This window comes from Ambystoma mexicanum, chromosome 2p (assembly GCF_040938575.1).
Source record: "Ambystoma mexicanum isolate Mex_15411 chromosome 2p, UKY_AmexF1_1, whole genome shotgun sequence".
NCBI classification, from domain to species: Eukaryota; Metazoa; Chordata; class Amphibia; order Caudata; family Ambystomatidae; genus Ambystoma; species Ambystoma mexicanum.
Window position 1 is genome coordinate 823,607,407 of NC_090923.1, and position 23,207 is coordinate 823,630,613.

The 23,207-nt window shown below is 47.1% G+C and overlaps 1 protein-coding gene across 1 annotated transcript in view; it reads left to right on the forward strand.

Annotated features, from left to right (window-relative positions):
- Positions 1-23,207, forward strand: part of LOC138566832 (HHIP-like protein 1) — a 506,279-nt gene that overhangs the window by 440,292 nt on the left and 42,780 nt on the right. The window contains exons 5-6 of the mRNA XM_069644523.1: positions 15,922-16,048; positions 22,924-23,069. Of these exons, the coding sequence (XP_069500624.1) occupies positions 15,922-16,048; positions 22,924-23,069 (273 nt within the window). The remainder of the gene's footprint in view (positions 1-15,921; positions 16,049-22,923; positions 23,070-23,207) is intronic.

Consider the following 23,207-nt stretch of genomic DNA (forward strand, 5'->3'; position numbering starts at 1 on the left):
CCTAAATGCTCCAAGCTGCAAAGTATAGTGCACATGTATTGTCTTTATTGTGCCCTGTCTACTGACACACCAGCCACTGCCATGTAGTTTGGCCAAGCGCCACAAGAAGAAGAGTTATTCACAGTGGTGGTTCTGCCCTTTGGACTGATTTCAAGAACACTAGTGACAATTTAAGACCCCACTCAATACCTTTTTAAAGACATAACCTTAAATCTGGACATGTCTGCATACCCACATTGCCCCCTTTATCCAAGACTGCATATTCTGCGTATTTATTTACAGGGGTTTGTTATTAGTGTTTTATAGTGTGTTTGTATTTTTAGTTTTATTAAAGTCTTGTATTATTTATAGTGCATTGATTGGATATTTTATAGAACCTTAATTGGACATTTCTCTTATTTGTGTACCATAGTATTATTGTTGTTTTTGATGCTTGCTTGAAGGCTCACACCCATTCAAAAAATACAGCCTGCCCTCTGCCCAAGCTACCTTAAAGAGCTGAAGGAGGTTACCTTTCATGCTGTGCCTGTTTCACCTTAATGACTGAGTTTAGTACTGGCTTTGTGAGTTTGAGTTTAGAAACCGCTGCTCATCCCTGTGTTCCTGCAGAGCGTTAGTTGTTTTATTACACTGGACAAATTGCCTTGCCTCTTAGGATCTAAGTTTCCTTAACTTCTCAAATTGAGATGACCTAGAAGAGATTTAGCTCACTTAATCTGGCATACAAGGAAACTTCTTGGGCATGTAGCAGTGCCTAGTATGTATGGTAGTATTCAGTATATTATGACTATACCTGGACTGTGAGGCTTTAACAGATATAAGATAGCCGTAACGGCCATATGTATTGGCCTATAATGGTTCTGCCAAGTGCGCTCCAGTTTATCATGATTGCACCCATTCCATATTGAGACAGGACCTTAGTTAGTGTATGGTTGAAAACTAAAATACCCTTTTGTCTGCGTTGGCATTATTTATTTTATTTATCATGGGTGTCGTTTTATTCTTTTGTGATGGCACTTCCTGTGATATCCATAGGGCCAAAGTCCATATGACTTTACTTCTGTGATATCATTGAGGCTGAAGGTCATGTGCTGTCACTTCCTGTGATGTCATTGGGCATGTGATATCGCTCATGCTATCATTGGCAGTTTTGTGAATTAGCAACCCAAAGAAGCATGCCCTTTCACTAGTTGGACTCCAATGCTGTTCTATGGAAATTAGGATGTATAGTAAGACTTCCAAAGAGCAGTGTAAGGGTTTATTATTGAGTGCTTCATTAGCTGTTCTTTAGAGCGGTTACAGGTAGAGATATAGAAATGTACGTATTGTTCAGTGCATCGTATAATTAAGCAATATGACTCGAGCGGCGGGGGCATTACCGACTCAGGTAATACCCCGGGGCCCATCGCGAGGGCCTTAACGAACGCCCCGGGGCATTACCTGAGTCGGTAATGCCCCCGCCGCTCGGGTCATATTGCTATTAGTACCCCGGCCCGCATTATGTCCGTGACCGGGGCACTAAAAGCATTTTTTTCTGTCCCGAAATGCTGCAGCGTTTCGGGACTGAAACAAAAAAAAAACGACCAAGAAAATGCCCGCCATGCAAAGGCGGATTCTCGAAGGATTCTCGGCCGGGCAAGGACCCGGCGAGAGCCAATCAGAATGCGTGTTGCATTCTGCTTCGCTCTCGCCGGGTACTAATAATGGAGGTGCACTTGTTGGAAGTAAAAGAGAAAATAATGGCTCGGCAGGATCCCATAATGTGGCTAGCTGAAACAGATCCCACAAAGGCGAAGGGGTGTTTGGGTGGGGAGGGGAATGTATTAGGTGGAAATGGTCATAAGGATTTGAAAGGCCGCAGGCAGTTAATGGGTGGGTACAAATGAAAACAACAGCCACAGACTGTGTGTTCCTCCTCACATGCCATCTCTCGCCTTTCTTCACTACCAATGGAAATAGTTTTGGCTATAGACAGCACCACCAAATTGCCACAAATAAAAATTAAGAACAGGCACCACATTTTCGAATTGTAAATCATGTTTTTTCGTCAATACAATGTGCATATGGTACCAGTGGTGAATTGGGGGTTGCAGGGAATGGGTGGGTGTGGTCGGTGTAATGGGGTGTGATTGCCCATTTCAAAACATTTGTTACAAACTGTGAATTTTCAAAGCACATGGTGCCAGTGAAATAAATCAACAATATCAGCTATACATTGCACTAAGTAAGAAAACTGACCCATTTTGCCACAATACCCTGTCGGGCCACCCCTTCGGGTATTGTCATATTGTCCAATGGGTGGATCCAAGTCTATCACATGCTGCCACAAAGCAGGTTGAAGCTGGACATTGCTGAGCAGCCATTTTGGCGCGGACCGTTTCTGCGCGACGCCTTCGGCGCAGTTCCCATTCAGGTGCGCCCTGTTGACTGCAGCTGGGATAGCACTTCAAACTGTCATATCCCCGCGTGGAGATTTAGAGCCTCATTAGGAGTCCAGCGGTAACCCTGCTGGTGCTTCCGGGGAGGTGCCGCCGGACTCGTAACATTTTACCAGCACCTAGCTTCCATTACAAGTCCCGGCGGACCAGGAAGTTGGGTGCCGGTAAATGCTAGTCCCTATTCCCATGGAGTCCTGTAGGACTCCATGGGAATTGGTTCAAAGAAGCATTGGCACCATTACTAACGCTGCCTATGATTCTGTGATGAGTCTGCCTACCGAGGCCGCTGCACCTGGCAGGGTCAGACCTGTCAGGTGCAGTGGCCCCGGCAGGCAAACTCGCAGTGTGACGGTCCAGAAACAAGGGTGCTGGTGAGCTTACAGGCAGTGTTTTGGATGACAGTATATTTAAGCCAAACACCATACGCTTACGTGGTGTTTGGCTTAAATATGCTGTCATCCAAAGCACTTAATTTATTAGTGCTGTTGGGAAGGAGGGGCAATCGTCCCAGGCACCCCATCACTTTTGGATGAGGCAGAGGCCTGGAAGGGTGCAGTAGGGGCTCAGGGAGGGGACAGCGGGTGGCAAGGGCCATCGTGCAGGGAGGATAGGGGATGTTTCTTTTGGTCTAGCGAACATGGAGAACCAACCGCCATCTTAGATAGTAGCAGCCATATTGGAATTGAGGTGTAACTTTGCGCTGCAGCCAGGGCCGCCCATCTTAAAAGCGGGGTTACTAGTCAGCCTTTGCTGAAACATGGGGACCAAAGAATTGGCCATTTCCCTGTCGCAGCTCTAAGTAATAGCACCCAAAAGCCCCTGTCCCAAGACCCCCAGCATTCCAAGGTACCAGTCAGTCCCAGGCCACCAACCATAAAACAGCTAGACCCCTAATCGATCAGGAACGATCAGAAAGCAGGGACCAGTTGCCTTCACCATAGGTCACGTGATTTGTGCTGCGAGGTGCCAGAAAGAGTAAAACAACATAGCTAAAATGAGGGTGGGGAGCTTGGGATGGGCGCTGATGTGTCTGCAATCGGGTTAGTGTGTGCAATGCAATGACCTCGATATCTTAGCCCTTGTCTGCAGTAACAGGTGCAAATCAGGTTAGAGATGGAGCCTGCATTGTTTTTCTTTGCCTAATAGCCAATTAAATGTAGTTTCATGTTTGATGACGCACAAGGTGGAGCCCATATGGAAGAAGACGGACAGAAGGGTCTAGGACCAATGGCCTGGCATCCCCTATGAAGCAGGTATCCCATTTATAGGGTGGCACCAACCAGCCATTTGGATTTGTACATTAAGTAATTTGCGTCTTTTATGACGCTGTGTGCCTTCATAAAGTGTGGCACATACTGATTTTGCCAGAACATTCCGTGGCAGCAGAGTATTTTGCTGGCGCACTTTTTGTGGAAATAAAACTTGGTTTGCCTTGCAAGAGGTGTGCTTGGCCTTTTTCCCTAGTGGGTTGTATTATTTGTTGTTGTGAGTGTTGAGGGGTTTCTCTACAGTGCTTAGGATGACAATACATTTAAGCAAACAGTAACATCCCGGGGCTGATAGGTCTCTGTGCTGGTATATCACTTTTTGAATCGCTATCCCAGTGCGAATAGCACCCAGCTGGCAGCAGCCAACAGGACATGCCTAAATGGGAGTTGTGCTGACGGCACAGCGCTAAAGCGGCTGCACTAAAACAACTGTTCCTAAACACAGTGTCCCCCTCTGTTGTCTGTAACTGCCATACAACTGCTTCTATATAGCTGCAGTGTGGGCAGACGCCTCTCATTGATACCTCCTCCTCTGTACATCTCTGGACTTCCCTGGATCTCACACTGCTGCCAGCCTGCTACTTATGCTCTAAATGGTGGCTCCATCAATAGCGCTATTCAGAATGTCTGCTGCACAGCTAGCTTCTTCTGCTGACCGTCCCACTGCATAGGCTGGGAATCAAGCCTCTGCAAGCATACACAAGCCTTAGATTTTGCATATTTGTTGCATCATGTCACAGGGTCCGACCTCAATATTACCTCATCCGAATCTAAGGGGTGCATCTAACCATCAGATGCATAATTTCGACCACACTATTGGGAAGGATCTTCCTTCCCTTAGCAACAGGGAGGATTTAGGAGTGGAGGCATGGAGCCTTAGAATCTTTCTTGTACCCAATCTGGCCATGCCCCTAGCAAATTTGCTTTCTTGGAGTTTTTTTCTGATCATTTTAAAACTTCTGTACGAATTGATGCCACAGTCTATTGAGAAATTGTAAGCAAAAATCTCGAATAGAGGTTGTCATTAAAGAGGACTTAAAAATCCAATATATATTGTTCAATATATAATTTTAACTTTCATTAGATTGACAATTTATGTTAGTTTTTAGCTTCATTGTAAGCATTTTTATTTGTTTGGCTATTCCCAATTTGTCAGCTTTCTTCTGCGGTGACAAAACTACCCGACACAAAGATGACATTTGAATACTTTATGTTGCTGATGGGGTGCTGATAGACTCCTAGTGCCTACAAGCAGTTATCTGCAAATAAAATAGGCCCCAGTGTCTAGCTAGAGATTGGAATGTGACATGAAGCCCTTGTGTGACATTGCAGCAAGTAGACCACTAAACTATTGGGTCATATTGTGGAGTACTCCTACAAGCTTGCTAAATACAGGGAGGCAATTGTGAGTCTGCAAAGTGTTCCTGGGTCAAACTCGCTCCTGTGGTTGCAGAGCATTCATAAAGGCTTTGAGGCCCTTAACTCACCAACTTTTTGGCCTGAGGCTGCTGAATTAACAATGAGCTCGAAGAGATGACCTGAACAGGAAAATGGATAGGGCATGTGCCGTATTAAAGACAGGCGTAACATATTTATTGGTGAAAGGAAATGTGGGTTTTGAGCCCAATTTAGACTGGATGACGCCAGGGTATGCCCGAGCCCTGTATTTCAACTACGCACCGATACACTAAAAGTTGCCCTTTTTACAGCCAGGTGGTCCCGCTCATCAGACACCCAATGTAAAATTAGTTTTGACCCTTTGGAAACATTAAAGCATTTCCTACTCATGTGCCCCAGGTATCTGGGCCTCAGGAAATGCTACGTTGCGCCGCTTTTCAGGTTAAGGGGTGTAAGGCAAAATCAAAACAGCTGTATTATTTTGGAAAAGTACTACTGATATGAATTCTATCTATTTTATTGCGAAATCTGTGCACAAAGCAGGGCTAAGAAGGGTGAGATAGGTGCTGCAGAATTGACACTATATATGTAACAAGGAATTTACCCTCCTCCTTAAGTAATGCCAACCCGAATGGTCTTTTAACTGCAATACTATGTTATCTCTTGTGTGGCTGTATATGAATTTTAAATCAGTTCTAATTATTTGTTCTAACTGTACTACTGCTTTTGTGGTTAATAAAGCCAAATAAAGCTTGTTTGAACAAATAATTTTCTGGATTTTGAACTGACCAAGCAAAAGGCGATTGAAGGGGGTTGTGAAATAAGCTGTAGCATATTGGGGAAGTCTGTTCTAATAGAGATTTTGGTATACCTCTGGATAGACACTATATACACGGTCTCAGGGATATAGGACCCAGCATGCATCTTGACCCTAATCACAGTCTAGTGACAATAGCACCCAGCTCACCTCCCTTTCAGAATCAGTCTTGAGGATAGTTGAGTCCCACAATAAATGTGGGTCAATTGTACACATAGCTCCTCCACCTTTTCCTTCCCATGTTTTCCTGTGCATCTTATCTATCCCTCATACTCATCTCAACTATCTACCAAACTTTGCTCCTCCCTGCCACTAATGAATGCTCCATCATACTCCTCCTTTGCCTCTCTGATAGGCAAAAGCACGTCAACACCATAGACTATTGCAGGAGGCACTATACAAATGCAAGATAACATAACATAACATACAATGGCCAACTAGCTTCTTTGCCCCAATTACTGTCTCAAGGATATAGATTCTAGCTTGCTTCCTCACTACAATGCTAGGAGTATAGTGGTGAACTCGCTACCTGTAATCCATCCAGGGCAATAGTGCCTGGATCACTTCTTCATGCATCCTGAGATGTTGTGCCAAGCTCATCTGTCTGGGATATTGCACCCAGCTCACTCTGGGATATAGTGACCAGCTCAATAATGGTAGCAGCCTCATGTTTATCAGCATGTTCAGGCTTCCCAGCCTATCAGTCTTCTTATTCTCTCTGAGGCTTTCCAGCCTCACTGGTCCAATGAGCTTCCCAGCCTCTTCAGCTCTTTGAGGAATCCCATCATCTTCAGCCTCTTCAGATTCCTGAGGCTTCCCATCATCTTCAGATTTCTGAGGCTTCCCAGCCTCTCAGGCCTTTTCAACTCTCATAAAGTCTCCAGCTCCTCCCACTCTCTGAGGCGTTCTATACTGCCAGGCCTCTCCCACTCTCTGAGGCTTTCCAGACTCTCAGACTTTTTCAGCTCTCTGAGGCTTCCAAGCCTTTCAGGCCTCTTTGGTGCTCTGAGGCTCTCCAGCCTCTCAGGACCCTCCCACTCTCTCAGGGTGTCTAGCCTCTCAGGCCTCTTGATTAATTGATTAATTGATTGAATCAATTGTACAGCGCAGCTAGACAAACCAAATCGTATCAAGGCGCAGATGGAATTAAACTAGGTTCGTTATGGCCCAGCTATGGTTTATAACTTCTCTTCTCCAGACCTCTTACTAAGCCATTATTTAAAGAGAAGGGTTTTCATTTTTTAAGAAATTAGGTCAGGGAGTCAAGTCTCCTCAGTTCCAGAGGGAGACTGTTCCAGAATCGTGGCCCAAAGACTGAGAATCCACAGTCACCACAGGATACACCGCGAGTAGCAGGAACAGACCGCAGGTGATTGCCCTCAGATCTGAATGACCAAGAAGGACAGTACAGCTTCAGTCTATTCGTCAGATATCCGGGTGCGAAATTATGAAGACACTTGTAAATCATGCAGCCGATTTTTTAACTTTATCCAGCTCCTCCACTGCTAACCAATGAACCGGCCGTCATAGACCCCAAATTGGTATATATCTTTTTACCCTAAACATGTAGCTTTTTGAAATCTATGTATCTGTTTGGTAAAATCCCCGGCCAGAAGACTATTACAATAGTCCAGCTTAGAATTAACCAGGGCTCCTCTCACAATCACGTGGTGAGGCGGGGAAATATACGGTAGAGACTGCCGAAGGAGCCGAAGGTTGTAAAAAAACAGCCTGTACTTTCGATGATACCTGCCTCTTACATCCTAGGTCCTTTTGCCATATGCACCCCAGGTTCTTAAACCTGGATGCATACTTTAGCTCCAGTCCCCAAAAAGATAAGGGGGGGGCCTTTTTTCTCCTCTACAAAATGTTTTGGGACAAACAAGATCACATCTGTCTTCGTCGGATTACGCTGTAGCCAATTTATGGCCATCCAATCTCCCACTTCTTCCAGGCACTCGCTGACCCTTGTTAGAGAATCGTACATATCATCCAATCTGAGAAACACCTGGGTATCGTCAAGGTAGGACTGAAAATTAACCTTGTGAATTCTTATAGTAGGGGGCCGTAAATAAAGGAGGCGTAAATAAAGATTAAATAACAGCGGTGAGAAGGGAAGACCCCTGTGGAACACCACACCACTGGAGGAGGGTGTCCGAAAGGAAGCCCCCTAGCTTCACTCATTATTGTCGCCATGCGAGGAAACCATTTAAAAGCACTTTACAAAGCATTTCCTGTCGTTTTCAAGAGTTCTAAAAGAATGCTATGGTCCACCGTATCAGATGCGGCGGACAGATCCAACAATACACGGACAGACAATTACCCTGGGTCCCCTGCTTCCGGAAGTTTGTCCCAGACTGCAGCCAATGCAGTATCCGTTGTATTTGGGGCGGAAACCCGACTGGAAAAGATCCAGAAGACCTTCACTTTCAACGTATTCCTGGAATTGATTGGTAGCAATTTTTTCCAGGCCAGGGAAGACCTGACACTGGCTGAGAATTCTGAAACTTCTCAGGGTCCAAATTTGACTTTTTTAACAAATGGGGTAATTGTAGAGAGTTTCAAACCATAGGGGTCTATCACCTGGTTAAATTATCTGTTTACAAACTGGGTTATAAAAGGGGCTAAATCAGAGGCCAAGTGCTTTGCAGCAAACACAGGCAGGGCAAAAAGACCGTCATTTGTAGGTTTCAGTTTTAGTAGAAGGGAATAAATAGCCTCTTCTGACACTGTATTAAAACAGAAGGATTTTGTGTTGGGCTTACTTCCTCCCTCCACCGAGGTGCTGATGGCTAGGGAACTAGACTAAGCTAAGCCATTGGCCTTCCTTTACAATACATTATTTTCGATTGATGTAATCTTCACCAGGAAGGAGCTCTCTGAGGCTTAGGACAGTGCTCCGTCCTTGTTATCTCTATAGAACATTCAGCTCCCTCCTCTCTCTTATCCCGTAGAGTCTGGTCTGCTCTGAAAGGTTTCACAGTACTTGAGGGATTGGGCTAATGACCGGGCCATCCTTCAAGCTCGCTGGTCCCTGTCCGACTGTTCCATCCTGGTGCACCCTTAGAGGTTTTTTATAGGGCTTCTATATTCCAGGCCATTCTCTTAAGCGTTCCCATTGGCTATTTTCTCTCTTGTCTCTTTCAAGCTTTTGGATAGGTTCAAGTGTTCACGGTCTCATTTTAACCAGTTGTTGTAGGTCTGTGGCAGTTTTAGTCTCCGAAAGGGGTGGTGGCCATATTGGGATCAGGCATAAGTGCCACCTTGCGCATCTAGCCTCACTCCTACGGACCACAGCTATTCTGCAGCTCTGCTGGATCCTGCAGCCGTGGCATCCTCAGTTCTACTAGTAATATTGTTAGACTATACTATTAGCACTAACAACATCATTGGTAGTACTACAAGTGTTTCCAGTAGTAGCATTGGTGATGGTACTACTACTGCTATTAGTACCAATAGATGTTGCACTTGTAGTATTGCTACTGATATACATATTTATATTATTTTTAGCAATAATGGTAGTGGGGCGAGTAACAGCAGGGCTAGCATTTATAGTAGCAGTCATAAACACTGTATTATCATGACCAGCAGTGCATGTAGTAGTATTAATAGAATTACCCTGGGTTGTACAAAACAATTGAAAACTGTTGACAATAATGTGCATTTATGACCTTCGTTCATAGTGTTCTGCCTTCCTTTAGGGCCGGCTTCACTCATAGAATCATACAATGAACACATGCTGCCAGGTGTAGCATTACAAGTGGTACTGTGATGGCAGTAGCGCCAGTAGTAGTAGATTGAGCAGTATTGCCAATCAGACACAATGCAATATGCAACTAAGATAACCAACCCTCTTACGTAACCAGTGCCCAGATGCCTCCGTTTTAGATGCACTATACAAATGACAAATAAATAAATAAAGTACATGCACAAGAGGCAGCAATAGCAGTGGCGGTAACTGTACTTGTAGCACTACTGGTCGCATTAGTTATAAAGCCATGTGTAGTAGTGGAGTCGGGCGTAGTTGTGGTATCACCAGTAGTAGCACGAGTATCATCAGTAGTGTTAGTAGCAGGATCACCAGGCATTTAACTTGATGGTAAAGGTTCAGTGCAATGCAACCTGATACTTGCCCCGTGTGCAGCTGTGTTGGGTGGGTTTGCAGTCTTTACTCCGTGTCCTCCAGCGTCACTGCCATGATCAGGGGTTGAAGGAGAAGAGCCCAACCAATAGAAAAGGCTACACAGAGTTCATACTGTAGACTAAGAGTTTCTGAATGGGAATTGCTTCAGAATGTATAAAATTAATATTAAGAACAACATATTTTACTGTTAAATATGTGTGCATCGTTTTTAAAAGTGTTGGGTTCAGCTTCTGGTCTAAACTTTGGAAATCCTTAATGAACCCCATCTATATTTAAGCAATAATCCCCTATTCCACGGGCTGTGCTGGGTGATAACGGCCTGAAGCCCGAGGTAATAGGCCCGAGTGTAGCACCTTTAATGACAGTCCCCGAGCAGTGTTCAGCGGCTACAGCCTGTGTCACGGGTGAATATTGCTATTAGCACCCTGGCACCAACCCCCGAGGTAATAAGAGCAAATAACAAGGTAAAAACTGGGCCTCACAATCCACACATGAAAAAAGGGTCTTCCAAGGAGATGGAGCCTTTCATTTCATGGAAGCTGGTAGGCAAAGGCTGGTGGCGTGGAGGCCTAGGGGACAGGAGGAGATGTGAAATGGGAGCCAATGACTTCTGAGAAGATTAGGAGGAGGGTGTGGGGTTGCGAGGGGGGAGGTAGGGAGCAGAGCAACCAGAATGCGGTCGAACAGCAGAGAGCTAGGGGGCAACTGCCAGTGGCAGTACAGACCATAAGCTTTCATCCGTAGCTTCAGCCTGCTTTCCCAGCAAGCTGATTGGCCAGCTATCATCCGCAGGTTTCTAAAAATGGCCTCTCTAAAATGTCCTTAGTTGAGCTGCGATATTCTTATGTTCTGCCAAGATTGGTCTTTATCAGGAATGTGAAAATCCATACACTGATTTGCTGTTGCAAAAACCGGACGCCACACCTGAAACCAAAACCGACTTTATTTCTGCATCTCTCAAAGACTTGTGAGATATAGACAGGTACATGTAATCATCATTTACACTGCATCAGCTGCCACCGTGGTTGTCTCAGGCATGTGTCTAAAGGTTCCGCTAGCTGTGGCAGTCAGAGCATAGCCAGGCCAGCAAATATTCCTGCCATTCTTTCACTCTTACAAATGAGTAAAGAATTCCATATTCAACAATAAAAGACCGCGGATGGCCTTGTCTCTGGAGATTTAGGAGGTGGGTTGCTTTCTTGGTCCCACGGATGACTTCACTGTTTCCAGCTCACGGGGTGGCTCCTCTTGGTTCTGTTATATAAGGCAACGGCAGAAGGGGTTAATGTTAATTGCTGTTCTGTCGAGCGCTCTGGTTACATCCGGTGGATCTGGACCAAACATATGCCCTTGTTAATTCACACGCTGCGGAAAAACCTGTAAATAAGTGTTCAACTAGAAAGCATTGATTGTTGTAGTGCGCCTGGTGCACACACCGATGCCCGTGAGCCCCCTTCTGCTACAGACCTCACAAGGACACGTCTGTGTGGTTCGGGCTCCCAGGTCGCTCTGCACGTCCGGGAATGCCCCTTATATTTATACTGCACGCAGCGGAGTGCAACGTCACTCCGCCGCATGCGTGCAGACCTTAAAGGGGCAGCATCACACTCCTCCTTTTTCATAACAAAACAAAACAATGAACAAAGGATGCTTAACAGTTCTAACAGCTACATTCACTGCACACAAACCCAGGAGCCCCTTTAATAGCAGCCACCCAGGTCCCTGGGACATTCAGGGCTCCCACTCACAGTTTTACTCCAACACAAAGTCAGTGAGACAGGCAGGTTTCCTCGCCCTGTCCTCTGGGGGTACCTCCTGCCACCATCTCTGCTCAGAGTCCCTTCTCCCGCCGGCTCCCGAGCCAGGGAGCCGGGGAGGCATGTGGAACCGGCACCTACATCTGGAACGTCCACTGCAGGCCCGCTGGGCACCAGTTCAGTCCTTGGCTCAGTCCTTGGTTCTCCCAGGCGTTTGAAGAAGCTTGTGTTGCGTGTTACTGAGGTGTGCCCATCTGAGGCGGTCACCATTGACCCTTTTACCGCCACCACATCCAACGGTGCCGGCTCATAAGTCAGCGACAGCTTCCCTTGGGGGTGCCGGTTCTTTACCAGTACGTCGTCCCCAGGCACCAACCTCTGCGGCCTCAGTCCTCTCTGAGTGTTCTCGGTTGCCGTCCTTTCACGGCACTCCCACTCCACTTCTTTGTTGTTGATCACGGCGGACTCTGGCAGCAAGTCTCGTGGACACCGTTGGAACATTGCCTCTGCTGGAGCCCCCCCTGTAGAAGTATGGGGAGTATTGCGGTAGCCTCAGGAATTTGTACAGTGCCCTTTCCAGGCACTTATCTTCCCCTTGGGCGATGCAAAAAACCACATTGAGCGTCCGCATCATCCTCTCAGCCTCCCCATTGGCCTGGGGCCACAACGGGGTTACCTTGCGGTGGTGTACAATGTACTTCTCCATCAGTCCCGCAAAACTATGCCCTTGGAACGGTGGGCCGTTGTCAGTGCAGAGCACCGTGGGCAGTCCGTGGGTGGCAAAGATCTTTTCAATGGCCACTGCCACCTTGTCGAAAGCCACAGACTCAATGAACTCCATCTCTGGGTAGCGGGACCATTCGTCTACCACCACCAGGAAGTGGGTGCCCCTCGATGTGGAGCCGAAGTCAGCATGGACCACTTCCCACGGTTTGGTCCCTCTCAGCATGGTCTCGATTTCTGGCTCTCTCTGGGCAGGGGACGCTGCTTGGCACCATACACATGACGCCACAAATTCCTCCACCCTTCATTCCAGGTCAGGAAACCAGACCTTCTGGCGTAGGCGTGCTTTTGTCTTTACCGCACCTTGATGACCTTGGTGTGCCAGCACGATCATTTGCTGTGTCCGACTCTGAGGTATGACAATGTGGTCCCCTCTTAGCAGGAGTCAGTTGTCTTAGAATGTCAACTCCCCTCTGACCAGAGGTCCAGCTTTGAAAAGAACCGGGCACCCTGTTATTCAGTGATGATGTCATCAATTGTGGGCATGAGGTGCCGCTGTCTCTTAATAACCTTGTTGGGCAGGCGCATGTCCACGCAAATGCGAACAGAGTCCGGTTGTTTCGGTTTCCGAGCCACTACAATTGGAGACACCCATGGTGTCGGGCCCTCGACCTTCTCTATTATGTCCAATTTGACCAAGTTGTTGAGTTCTTTATCCACCAAATCTCTTAGGTGAAATGGGACCCGTCGATGCTTGAGGGCAATGGGATTGCACAGAGTCATCTATGTGTAGTTTCACCAGGTCACCAGCCATTTGTCCAATTCCTTCAAACAGAGCAGTGTGTTTCTCCAGGAGGGTTTGAATGTCATCTACGTACACAGAGTATGCAAATGAAACGATGCCCAGTGCCTCTGCCACCGCACAGTTTAGCAAGGTGTTACTACTGACCGGCGTCACATAGAAACGGGCCCTTATAGCTGACCCACCATCTTTAACATCTGCAACAAACGCACTATCTAGCTGTATTGGGTCCGCTCCTCCAAAGGTGAAAATGCAAGCCTTAGGCTTGGTCAGGCTAGGAGGGCATACCATGGCGTCATAGTGTTCATGAGCCATAACGTTCACTGAAGCCCCTGTGTCTACCAGTACAGGGATGGAGGATTCATTCCCCAGCACCAGACATCGAGGCTGCCTCCTTGTCTTCGCCTTCGACACACCGATGCTAGATACGAAGAACATGTTTTCTTCTTCTTCCTCCTCTTCCTCATCCGGGGCCAGATTGTCCTCTGCCTGGTCAAGCTGAGCAACGTTCAAGGAGAGCTGCTGCGGAAGAACCCATCCCTCACCGGGCCTCTGGAAACCACCACAGGAGCAGTGGCCCTGCACATCCTAGCATAATGGTCGGCACCACCACACCTGCCACATGTCTTCCCAATTGCCGGGCACTCTGCTGGGTGGGGAATGTCATATCCACACTTGGAGCACGAGTGGATAGGAGCCAACCCCCTCTCTCGCTGACTCATTCCCCCGGGTCTGGCTCCCCTGCTGCGTCCCACTGCACAGATCTCTTCAGCCTTGCTGGGTCATACTCCTGCTTCAATTCGGGATGCTCACAGGTCGGAAACCTCCTGGCACCTCCCTAGTTCCAGAATGCGTGGCAGGGTGATCCAGGGTTCCCTCAGAACTTGTCTTCTTAGTTTGCCAGATGTGCAACCCTGGATCAGCTGGTTCCTGATCATTGTCTCTGGATCCAGCCATGGACATGGCACCGCCAATCTTCTTAGCCTCCCATAGAATGTGGCAAGTGTCTCGTCATCTTTTTGGCGTGCTGCCCCCATGAGAAATCTTTCATAGTCCGCGTTGGCAAGGGGTAAGAAATAACCATGGAGAGCATCCTTTGCCGCTGCATATGAGACATCACGTGGCTGAAGTGACAAAAATACCTCATGCACAGCTGGACCTGCGCAGTACAGCAAGGTGGCTAGCTTGCTGTCATCATTAGTCTCCATTGTGGACTGCCACCTGCCCTGCTGGCATGATCGAACACTGCGGATGTTGCAAAATAAACAAAAATCACTGTTGATGTCACCGCCCGGCCCGGGATGCAGTCCCGCCTCGTCGCCACTGTTGTAGTGCACCCAGCGCGCACACCGATGCCCGTGAGCCCCATCCCGCTACAGACCTCACAAGGACACGTCTGTGTGGTTCGGGCTCCCCGGTCGCTCTGCACGGCCGGGAACGCCCCCTTTATTTATACTGTACGCGGCGGAGTGCAACGTCACTCCGCCGCATGTGTGCAGCCCTTAAAGGGGCAGCATCACATTGATGACCATTGGGTTTACCTACGGCACTCTATTTTGCACATGAGCAACTGTGTCTTCATCACTCGGGTATTCTGGTTCCCAGAGCAGCACGCATGCTTACGCTGGAGGGCCTGACTCTTGCTCTCTCTCACTTGTGCCCAACGGAGTACTGACCGGGCTAGGCCTTGAGACTGACTAGCTCCTGTATTCACCATGCAAGGATTCCCAGGTTTGCAAACTACTAGAACAAGCATCATGCAGTAACTTATGTCCTGTAACATTTCCTCACGCATGCTAAACGCTATCAATAAGAACGCCTCGGCAGAAATAAAGGAAACAGGATTTCAGTTTTCGCAACTCTGCACTTCCCATGTATGTACACCTGTAAAATGCAATCAAAGTGAATGCCTAAAACAGAAGAAAACACATTCTGCTGGGTTCACCTAGGAAATGTCTGCTACTTTATAGACTCTGCTCACTCCTGCATATCATGGCGCTCTTTCCGCCACCCTGCACTGCCCGAGAAAGGAACCTTTGGGAGCTGGAAAGCAAGACGCCAAAAGTACGACCTAGCTGGATAAAGTTTTCTTTAGCAGCCTGTACTTTTCTTTCTGGATCACACGGTATTCACGCACATTAGGATATGGAAGAGTCAGACTTGCTGCAGCCTGCAGGTGTAAATGGGGGAAGAGGCGCTTAGACCCCGCTAGCAGGTTCTGTCCTTGGGTTTAGGATCACACTGAGTCTGCCGAGAGTTAGGAGAGCTGCAGATCAAATCTAGGTGGAAGGGGTCTGCAATGCATGGTGCTCTGGTCTCCTTTTGAGTTTTTTGGGCCCACACATGTTAAACGGTGCAACACATGCAATACATTTGCAAATGTGTGCGTGATTAAGACTGTGTTCAGTTGCTTTTGTACCCACTGTCCTGGGCCACTTTACAGCCCACACCCACTTCTGAAATGCCACAGAACGCTCTGTGCATCAGTGGGAGGCTGCGGGCCACTGGGGCCCCGCCACAGTGCCTGAAGGACCCCAGCACGGAAAGGAATAATCCATTCATCTTTTCTTTCAGTGGACACCCTGCCCATCTTTGCCTACTCCCACAAGCTGGGGAAGTCGGTGACCGGGGGCTACATCTACCGAGGCTGCCAGATGCCCAACCTCAACGGACTCTACATTTTCGGGGACTTCATGAGCGGGTAGGTCACGTGATTGTTTGTTCACTATGTGAGTGTGTGGTTCGAGGGTCTGTATGTAAGCTCGTGTGCAGTGTGAATGCGCCTTAAACTTCTTAACCTGCAATTAGCACCCTTAGAATTGGCCGCAATCATTCAGAAAACACTATTAGCAGGCGTAACCCCACCTTCTCAACTTTGTAATTGCTCCTGCCTGTGATGGGCGTATTGTAACATCGCTGTTTCTGATGCAGGACCACGTTGGAAATCCACGCGTCAGTCTTTCGCTTGGGGCCTTCCTTACCTGCAGACTTATCTTAATTGTCATAAGCTTTATTTCAGTAATCTACCATTCTCCCAACATGGCGGCCATCTGATCACCATAGTACCGTTGATGCCACCCTGCAGACTTGCTTTTCTAATCAAACAGTTTTTGCAACATAGTGGCCATTTGCTAACACAGTCTGCGTCTCCACAGCTGGCCACACCTCTTCTCCATCCTCATCCTCCTTTCCACCACACGCAGCGACCCCCTCATTACGGAAGTCAGATTCCCTCCTCCACCATCTGTCCGAGTACCTACTCTTTCTTCTTCATCAACCACTGCTTCTTCCTCCCTACTAGTCAATGCATCACCTGCTGTCGCTTCCTTTCTTAGATATGGGTTCTAATTAAATTAACATCTGCTGCGTTTGGAAGCATTAATGTGAGGGCAGGCTGGCCGTTACTGACCGTTACTAGCCGGTGCAGCTAGCCACCCAAGATTTGAATGCTAAAATATTGACACTTATTCGGCTAGCGTCTGCTTCAACATGACTGATGGCAACAAAATGTTCAGAATCTGAGAATGAATCTGGGGCGCTGGACTTATGGATTTGCACCCTGGCAATGCCGAGCGGCCTGGTACTTATAGCCAACAGGGCATGGCTGAGCATTGGGAATCCAATGGGAGCTTGACCCGCACTCCGAGTCGAACTTGGGCTGGAGCACAGCGGCTTTGCTTTGTGAGGGACAGCCACCCCAACTCTCACCAGTAGGGAGGCCCCAAAGTGTGCCTAGAGAGCAATCACTGATGTTTACCACATCACTAGTAGCAACATCTGGAGCGGTCACTTTCCACGAAACTGACAGGCGGCAGAGCACTGAACATCGGGCCCCATTAGAGATTGGTGTCGCAGACAAAAAGTGGCAGTAAACCTGTTACCAATAGTTACTTGGTAGTATCAGATTTTATTGACACTTTTACCACACCACCAAACCCTGAGGATTTAGGGCAGAGGAATTACCACTCGCGGTAAATCCCCCAAAATCCCTATGGATCATTATGGAGTCCACAAATGGTGTCAAATTCCACAGTTACCTCTCTCGTTGTCTTGCAGTAATTCTGACAGGCCAAGCGAGGTAACAGAAACAGCGGGTTTAGTGGTATTTACCCCCACAAATCGCAGTGAGGCCCACTATATGTTAGTATTTAACTAAATGCTGAATAGTTGGCCGAGTATTTGTCGTAAAAGAGAGGGAGGAATTGTTGTTTTGCTCTAATTAAAGTTCTGCTCCTAATAAACACATTTTAGAAAAGTCATATAAATAGCTCAGTTGGATTTTTGCTCTTGCATTTCTTTTATCCCTCTTACTTTAATGAGCATAGCCTAAGTATGAAGAGTCAGAAAATACTTGTGTTCTGGAAAGTGTTTGGGGCCAATCACAGAAAAGAGCGTTTTTATAAATCGACCTAAATGTGCGTGACCTGTCACATCCACATATATGAAATGGACCAGCGGTCCAAGGCCTCAGTCCTAAAACTGAGCAGGCGGGCATATCCTCCTTGTTGCAGAAAGAGGGATTCTGGAACTTTCTAAAGCTCTTAAAGAAGGTAGAGCAGGAATTGTGACCGTTCAATAGAGAGCTTTGGGAATCCATGGATAGCGGGGGAAAGTTTGCATGGTGCAGCGTGGGCATGAAAGGCCCACACTCGAGGATAGAAGCCAATCGAGTGATTCCTATTATTGAAATCTATAGGTCTTATTTTGGAGCCTGTTTGTTGGTCATATCCCAAACTGTAGCATAGAGCCAAAAAGGCAGTTGTTCAAACAAATTGTAAGTTATTTGAGGTTTAAAAGCCAGGGTACAATAAACTACAACTAACTGCCACGTGATGTGCTGTCATGCCTGGAAGCACACACATGTTTGAATTTCCCTATAAGTGCCTCCACCCCCTTTCAAAACATGAGTGGTAAAAGGATGATGTTAATCCACGGGGGCGTCATTAATGGAGTCACATCTGCATAGGAATAGAATTACAAGGAAGTGAACACAAAGAAGGGACTTAAAATAGACATTGAATGGTGAGAAGGTCAGTTAAAAGCCCTGGGATGTCACCACAAGACAGCATGGTGCACTCAAAGTCTGTCTCGCTCAACTCCGCTTTCAGAAAATGGATGTGTCCAAATGTCTTGGAGTAAAGAGTATTGGGCAGAGGACACGGAAGAATGGGGCAATCCACAATGCCTTCAGAATCGCACTGCGTCCAAGTGGATCACTATTGCGGCATTGTCTCTTTTTTCTGCCCTAATGCAATCATGCTAAATGATGCTGCTCATAAGATGGAATGATTCTAAAAGGTGCTTATCTGCAATTTTCCCAAATATTTTGATGGGGAGGGCGGGGGAAAGATGACTAATAAGTGCAATAAAGGCCCAGAATTGGCCTGAGAGAGTGGGCGAAGAGAGCAAACCCCAGGCATCCAACTAGTGTCTAGGGTCTCGGTGAAGACACTTCAGGGAGACTAGGGAACCGATCTCTGGAAACACTGGGAGCTGAGGAATGCTGCCTGTAGTGCAATGGAGAGCCCATATGGGACTCCTGAGGGCCCCCACCGCATCCCCAGCTTTGCATGTTGTATCGCACGCAGCTGCAAGGATCACTCCCCATGGTCCCCCAGTGTATGTTGTAATAAGCAGTTAAAAGTTGGAGAAATGTCAGTCCCAAGAAGTCTGGCTCATGAGTCCCTGCTCACAGACTCCACAGTCACCAAATTGCATCAAACAAATACCCTCAAATGTTGGGTGCGCGAATATAGCTCATTGCGCATGGCGCAGAGAATCCCTATTCTGGCAGGTGAGAGCCTGTGGCCTGAACAGTAGAACATGGGAGCCCACATACATAGAAGCACAGCACTGGTATACACTAACGGTGCCATCCTGTGGCCAGGCAGCCATGGAGATGAGAACACCGTGGCCCGACTCGAAGGTGGCCGACAGCCCCTTGGACCCTTCATTGCTCGGAGTCTGAGCCCAAGTAGGCAAATATGAGGAATTGTTAGTCCAGTCAGGGGCTCACAATTGCCACACAGCTACAATAGATTCCCAGATTCCCAGATAAAAAGCGCAATTTCAGTCCAATGTAGGGATATACGAGAGAGCCCAATCAGAATGGTAATGTGGGAGTTGGGAGGAGATCAGAAAGGGGGCAAGAAGAGGGAGATGTGCAGAGAGAGAGGGGGGACAGTAGGAGACATGAGAGTAGGACCACCGAGAGAGAGGGAGGAGGGAACACCTCTAGAGAGAGAAACAGGGAGGAGCAGGAAAACCAAGGGGCAGAGAGAGAGGCGAGGAGGAGAAACATCAAGAAAGGGAGAGGATGGAGGCAAAGGTTGGAGTAAGGAGAGGGAAAGAAAGCGGAGGGGAAGAGGGAACACATCTGAAGGAAGAAGGAGACTGAAAAGGTGGCAATGGAGAAAAGTGAACACCAGGAATAAAGAAGATAGTGGAGTGCTGTAGAACAACTGGGCAAGAATCGTGCTTTAGGATTGGTGGAAAGGTGGCAGTCAAAGAGTCAGGTGAAAGTGGTACAAAGAAACTGGCAGAGGCAAACGCTGGTACAGCCCTGAGATTAGAAGCCTCTATCGAATGCCTTATGAGGGGGGTGAGGATATGATGTAAGTACCCTTGTGTTCAATTGTTGCTGAAGAGTTTGACACCTCACCCTCGTCAAACAATGCAAGGGTGCCAGGGTCGCGAGGCTGAATAATAGAGTGTCGAGGAGGACCAGCACCACATCCGGATAGATCCTGTGCTAAAACAGACACCGGTTCGCGAAAGAAGTCCTCATGAGCACTATAAAACCCCAGACACTGTGAGTGACTGTTCCACCCATGCTGGGTGGCCACCCTGACCTATGAAGAGAGGGGTGGTCTCTGGTCATAAAGGAAGTGCAGACATTGTCTGTACTAGTAGCACCTCTTAATTTCACACAAGCAGTCCCACCCCTTGCCTTACTCCTCCCATAACCACTGTAATAAACCGAATAAAAAAAATCAGGAAATCCCAGAATTGAATTTGAGTCATCGTTTGATGCCACTGCCATTAAAGGAGATCACCGTCCCCCCCAAAAAAAGCTTTTAATAATGAGTTAAAATGGTGCATTTTAACAGCACAAACTTCAGAAATATTGGATAAAAAACATACAATTTGCAATCGGTTCTGCAGGGGTAAAACACAAAACTACTTAATTGATGCCAGGTCACTTACAGCACACAGGAGCGTTTTACAAAACATTTTCATAATTCCTGTGTGAACAGTATATGCCTGCATTGCCCCTGTAAGGCCCAATTTCATGATGACTATGCCCACAATCTAGACCCGCATTGCCATTGTGAAGCACATTTGCATGATGCCTGTGCCCACAATATATGTCAGCATTACTACTGTTATATATTGCCACTGTAAAGCACATTTTCATGATCACTATACATGCAATATATGCCACCTTTGCCTTGGAAAACCTGATTTCATGCTAAAATAATAATAATTATAATAATAAAGTTTTGAAACAATAAGCCAGACTTGTGGGCATGTACAAAGATACACTTGCAAGCACCCATTGACAAGCACACCTTGCTCATGCACTCATATACACACTCACATCATTTTTTAATTGCTTGCCTTTCTCAGCCCAATGCCCCAGCTCTTCTTTCTGCCTCTGGAATTGGCTCTTGCATGCACTGCCTGGCAGTCAAAAGCATAAGAGCCCAGGCATTTTGCATGTCTGGGACTCAGGGATGTCATTTCACCAAAATGCCAAGGGTAGCAGAAGTGACAATACATGACCCTTGACCTCTGATGACATCACATGAAGTGAAGTCATTTGGCCCCACCCCAAAGTGACATCACGGGAAGCGATGGAACACAACCTTTCAACCCTTGACAAAACAGGAAGTGGCGTCACATAGCATTGTTTCTAAGTACACTACGAGAAATATGGTTACGATATCACTGTAAAGTGATATACATTTCATACAAGAATGGATCACCATCTATACTGTTTAAATCAGTGCGTTTAGGCCCATATTACCAAATTACTGCCAATGCAAGCATACAATCAAGGCCAAACGATAATGATGTGTTATTATATAGCACTTACGCTTAACCACTTCATATAGAATAAATATACATACAATATCACCCAACCTGTGTTTTGATACTCATTTATCAACCTCAGCAGGATGAAAGGCTGAGTAGATCTTTCTGGGAGGCGAACCTGAAACCTGTAAATCACACACACATTGCAGCAGCAGCGAGCGCTCAACCCACTGAGCTATCTTACTGGCTATAGCTGTCAGAAAACTACCCACTCTAGAAACAAAGAGCCACCACATGCAGCTGGCCACAGCCCAGGAACCTTGTTTTTTAGGGGTAGCAAGGGAGATCTCAGGGGTCGCAGGTCCGACAGCTGGCGAGACCTAAATTTCGTCCCTACTGGGTCTCTGAAAAACAAATGTCCTCTGAGTTTTCTATCAGCCATGTACTGAGGGGCAGGGGTGGACTGGCCTATAGGTAACTCTGGAGATTTCCTGGTAGGCCTCTGCACCCTGGTCCTCTTTTGTGTGTTATTTCTACATTTCCCCATAGGAAAAGGGTTGGGCTTGCTGAAAATGTGTAATATGGAACCACTTTGAACATTATTTCCAGGGCCTCTCTTGGTCCCCTGACCACCCCTGGTGAGGGGCAGAGGAGCGCCCCTTCTCTGTGCATTCCCAATGGGCTATTCATGAACATTTGATCATGCCTGGCACCTCAGGGTTGCTGCATTGAGAGAGGGCGCTTCTCTCAGCTTGCTTTTGTTTTTAGGGCTGAATCCTGCATCATGTATGGAACGGCCATGGATAAAAGGCCAGCAGACAGGGAGGGTCCCGCGAAATTGGATTCACCTCTTCAAAACAGTCTCGTACCTTATACTTGTCACAAGACAAATTGACACAATAAACAACTACTCCCTCTTCACACACAATTAGTAGCTCGGCCCACCCAGGGCAGATCATCTCGTCAGTATCTGCCTGAAGGAATAAACTACACCTCAAGGTCGAGGCAGCCATGACAGTGATCGTCCATAAGGGCTTCCGCTTAGCTTTGAGATGCTTGAGCAGGGGTGGAGAAACTGTAAATATACGCATAGCAACTCGCCTGAAAAAATCTAGTTCCAAAAATGTGAAGAGGTGGTTGGGACAATTTTGTGCATGGACGAGCAAAAGGAATGAAAAATAGCTGATTGGGAGTGATATGGGGTAGGCTGGCAGACACAAACAGCTGGATGTCACAGGGCCACAGCCTTTCAAAAATGTTTTTAGGGCAGCTTATGTTCGGTCATATGATTGGGTTTGGTGTCATGAAACCATATATGTTCTGTAAAAAGCCCCAAACTAATGTTGGGTTCCCTAAAGGGCATCTGACGGGTCGGATAGTGCTCCTGTTTCTTCTACAGATGAAGCTGTTTTGTTGTTGCAGTTTTCACTATCGCCACTAGATGGCAGATCGTGTCTCTGCTACACGCACCTCTCTCGCGCCACTTTTTAATGTAGGATCATTTCATTGTTCAACTGCTTTCGCTTTGCGTCTTAACAGGCGACTGATGTCTCTCAAAGAAGACAGGACTTCGGGAGAGTGGCAGTACAACGAGATCTGCATGGGCGAGCACCAGACTTGCAACTTCCCCAAGCTCATCAACAACTACTTCCCGTACATCATCACCTTTGCTGAAGACGAGGCAGGTAACTTTAATTCACCTCCCATGTGCGCAATCTGTGGACAGTGTCAACACCCAGTGCCTTTTCCCCCGAGGTGCACAAGGGCAGCAAAGGTATAAGCAATCAGCAGATATAGAATTCATTAACATTCAAATGCCACAT